Source organism: Gekko japonicus, unplaced genomic scaffold, assembly GCF_001447785.1.
Source record: "Gekko japonicus isolate JY-2015 unplaced genomic scaffold, Gekko_japonicus_V1.1 scaffold3856, whole genome shotgun sequence".
Taxonomy (NCBI): Eukaryota; Metazoa; Chordata; class Lepidosauria; order Squamata; family Gekkonidae; genus Gekko; species Gekko japonicus.
In genome coordinates this window covers 95,496-99,810 of record NW_015175485.1, presented here as the reverse complement: position 1 = coordinate 99,810, position 4,315 = coordinate 95,496, and the positions used below count along the sequence as shown (strand labels likewise).

Genomic DNA, 4,315 nt, shown 5'->3' with positions numbered 1-4,315 from the left:
TAATGAGCTCCTGCCCCTCCTTTTCTACGAAATGACCCCTGATAACGACTGATTTTAAATGTTTATATTGTGTTCTTAAACCTTATTGTTTTGTTGAAGACGATGTGACCTGCCCTGAGCCCGCTCGCGGGGTAGACGGGATACAAATACGAAACACAAATAAATAAATAATGCAATTACAGCCGGCACGGGGTAGCAGTTAAAGCGTCGGACTAGGATCCAGGAGGCTTACGTTCAAATCCCTGCTCTGCCACGGAAGCTCGCTGGGTGATCTTGGGCCAGTCACCCCCTCTCAGCCTCACCTACCTCACAGGGTCGTTGTGAGGATAAAACAGGGGAGGGGAGAACGATGCAAGTAATGTTCCCTCTAAGCTATGGAGTCTTGTGAGCAAAAATTCTACTTTGTGAGCTGGTAATTTGGCTACTGCATAAATTAGTTTGCTCTGGAGTCCTCCTTCCTGAGTTAAGACAAAAATGAGTGAGCCGGAGGCTAAAAAACTGTGAGCTGGCTCACACTAACTCAGCTTAGAGGGAACACTGGCATGCAAGCCACTTTGGGTCCCCCACTGTGAGGAAAAGGTGGGCTATAAATGAACAAAGCCGACAAATAAAATGTGTGACAGATGCAGAACTTGCGTAATAATACTCAAGAAAACTGGTCTAAGATTTGGAAATCTTCCAAACATATGAGAGCGACAAGCTATAGAGAAAATGTTTTCAAAGTTTTTCACAGATGGTACTGGCCTCTAGAGCGGTTAGCAAAATGTTACTCAAACTGCTCGAACATATGTTGGAAATGTAGGTTAAATGTTGGAACATTCTACCATATGTGGTGGCGGTGTGGAAAGACTCAGAAATATTGGAAAGTTGTACAGAAAATAATAGATCAAGTGGTAAACGTAAAGCTCGATTTGATGCCTGAGATATATCTATTAAATATAATGCCGGATACGCTTACCTTTAATGAAAAGTATGTTATTTCATGTATAATTACATGAGCGAGAATATTATGGGCCAAATATTGGAAAAATGAAAATCCACCACGATTAGAAGAAATAAAATTTAAACTGATGGAAGTAGTGGAAATAGATAAGTTAAATTCGATATTATTTTATTTTATTTATTTTATTTTATGATATTTATACCCCGCCCTCCCCGCGAACGGGCTCAAGGGGAAAACGGATATATTTGCTGAAAGATGGTTAGGATTTTATAAATGGATAGAAACTGGAAAATGGCTCTAAAGAATATATGTTTGTATATGAAACTGTTTAAAAATGTAGTTGGAAAATTGATAAATAAAAATTAAAATAAAAAAAAGATGCAGAACTTGCATTTCCTGCGTGCAGAATGGTGGTTTGTCTGGATAACCTTCCACCCCTCTATCTCAATCCTTTCTCCGTTCTGTACAAGTCTAAGGCAACACCTGGGGGGGGGGTTCTTGATGTCCCCCCTCCGGGCCCAGTCCTGCTTGGCTTCCACAAGGCACGGTGAGCCTTTCGGACCACGTCCCAGGCCTCATGGCCTAGATCTGCACACACAACCGACCCCGGCTACCCCCTTTACCCAGTGAGACCAACGACTCGTAGTTGCCCTTCATCACGTTCTTGTAGATCTCCTTCTGCGACTCGTCCAGATCCCCCCACTCCTGCTCGGGGAAGTAGACCGAGACCTCGTCAAACGTCACTGGCACCTAGGGCGGCAAACAGCAATTGGGGATGAACAACACGGGGGCTCACGTCGGAGAACAGCAGACAAAGCAACTTAAGAGACGAGAGGAAGGCTGGGGGACCTCTTGGCCGCTGCGATAAGATCCTTTTCCTCCTTTGCGGCAGGTATTCAAGCCTGCACACAGCCAGGGGTTCTTCTAGCAGGGGAGGAACTGGAGGGACATCTCTGCCAGCCGAGTCAGATCAGGGATAAACTTCAGTTCTCTCCTTTGTTGCAGGTATTTGAGCCTTGCTGTGGTAGGGCCACTGACAAGAACCAAAGGGATTTTAGCCTGTGGGCCCTGAGTAAGCCAAGGCCTAAACCGAAATCTTCCCGAATCTGCTCTGGCATACATCACTGGAATTGTCCTCGGGCCTTGAAGTACAGACTCAAGGCAAAAAAACCAGCCAAAAAGGACTTTTTAATCTAGAGAAGGGTACGTTTCTGGAGTTCATAGCCACAACTTGTGGCTGTGGCAACTTTCTGAGTGACTCAAAAGGCAATTAGAAGAGAAGAAGAGTTTGGATTTATACCCCGCCCTTCACTACCCAAGGGAGTCTCAGAGCGGCTTACAAACTCCTTTCCCTTCCCCTCCCCACAACAGACATCCTGTGAGGCAGGCGGGGCTGAGAGAGCTCTAACAGAAACTGCTCTTTTTCCAAGAACAGCTCTGACAGAACTATGGCTTGCCCAAGGTCATCCAGCCAGGTGCAAGTGGAGGAGTGGGGAATCGAACCCGGTTCTCCCAGATTAGAGTCCGCACACTTAACCACTACACCAAACTGGCTCTCTTAGGCAAATTCAGAGAAGGAAACACACCCATCAGTTGCAACCAGTGTTCCCTCTAAGCTGAGTTAGTGTGAGCTCGCTCACAGTTTTTTAGCCTCTGGCTCACACATTTTTGCCTTAGCTCAGGAAGGATGGCTCCAGAGCAAACTAACTGATGCAGTAGCAAAATCGCTCGCTCACAACTTGAATGCCGGTAGCTCACAAAGTAGAATTTTTGCTCACAAGACTCCACAACTTAGAGGGAACATTGGTTGCAACAGCTAAATGGAACCTCCATGTTCAGCAGCAGTATACCCTAGATGCCGGGGACGGGCAACAGGGAAGCTGGGTCCAAGAGCCGGCTGTAGAGATATCAGATCCCATTCCATGTTCTGCCTGTCTCTGGTGTTCTTCACTGTGAAAAGTGCGTGCATGTCCGGCCAATTTACACCTTCCAAAAAGAAGAAAAGAAACAGCTTTTCCTAGGCTGTAGTGACTGCAGGAAGGGAGGGGGGTCCTGGGTTTGAACGCTTCTCCAGCGGGGAAAAATCCTGCCCAAAGATGACGCTGGGCTGACTCCCACTCCCAATTCACAGGTACAGTATAGGCACCAAGGCTGTTCTGGGTGGGCCAAATCTTTCCAATGAAGAAGAAGAAGAAGAGATTGGATTTATACCCCTTGCCCTTCACTCGGAGTCTCAGAGCGGCTCACAAACTCCTTTCCCTTCCCCTCCCCACAACAGACACCCCGTGAGGTAGGTGGGGCTGGGAGAGCTCTGACAGAAACTGCTCTTGAAGAAGAAGAGGAGATTGGATTTATACCCCTTGCCCTTCACTTGGAATCTCAGAGCGGCTCACAAACTCCTTTTCCCTTCCCCTCCCCACAACAGACACCCTGTGAGGTCAGTGGGGCTGAGAGAGCGCTTTCGAGGACTGCTCCTGAGAGAACAGCTCTGACAGAATAGGGCTTGCCCAAGGTCATCCAGCAGCTGCAAGTGGAGGAGGAGTGGGGAATCGAACCCGGTTCTCCCAGATTAGAGTCCGCGCACTTCACCACCACACCAAACTGGCTCTCAATGAGCAACTACCCCCTGCAGCTGACGCCTGAAGCGGCACAATCCAAGAAAAGTTTTAGTAGGGGATTCCACCGATTGCCCGAGCCAGTATTCAGACACCACCTTGCCCCGTGCGTGCCCAGGGCACAAGCATTCAGCCCCCGAGCCCCTCTCAGTCCCTGCCTCCATCTCCAGGGTTGGGTATTAGAAGGGGCTCCCTTTCATGGCGGTTGCCAGTAAATAAGGACTGCCAAACTCCTCTATGGCGGTGTGTGTGTGTGTGTGTGTGTGTGTGTGTGTGTGTTCCCCAACCCTTTTGGCCTTCAGGGCTCCTTGGGAATTCCGACACGGTGTGGTGGGCCCAGCCATATTTTTGGTCGCACGCAGTAGGCGGAGCCAAGCTACAAAATGGCCGCTGCAGCTTCCCTTCACGCACACAGTGCAGATCCTTGTGCTGTGATGGCAGCCGTTGCTGAAGCAACGTCTTTAAAAATCTGGACAGCCCATCCAGTCTCCAAAGGCCAATCAGAAGCCTTGCTGGGCAAAAGCTATCCCTGGCTCCCCCCACTTTCTAAAAACATTTGGCGGGCGCCAGGAAAAGGGATCCCTGCTCTACGGGGGTGGCTCCACAGGGAAAGCAAGATACTGGAAAGAGCCAGTTTGGTGTCGTGGTTAAGTGCGCGGACTCTAATCTGGGAGAACCGGGTTTGGTTCCCCACTCCTCCCCCTGCAGCTGCTGGATGACCTTGGGCAAGCCTTAGCTCTGATAAGAGCTGTTCTTG

The 4,315-nt window shown here is 48.9% G+C and overlaps 1 protein-coding gene across 1 annotated transcript in view; it reads right to left on the bottom strand.

Annotated features, from left to right (window-relative positions):
- The window catches only part of LOC107122839, a 50,893-nt gene that overhangs the window by 10,287 nt on the left and 36,291 nt on the right, over positions 1 to 4,315 (bottom strand). The window contains exon 9 of the mRNA XM_015425978.1: positions 1,567 to 1,693. Coding sequence (XP_015281464.1) covers positions 1,567 to 1,693 — 127 coding nt within the window. The remainder of the gene's footprint in view (positions 1 to 1,566; positions 1,694 to 4,315) is intronic.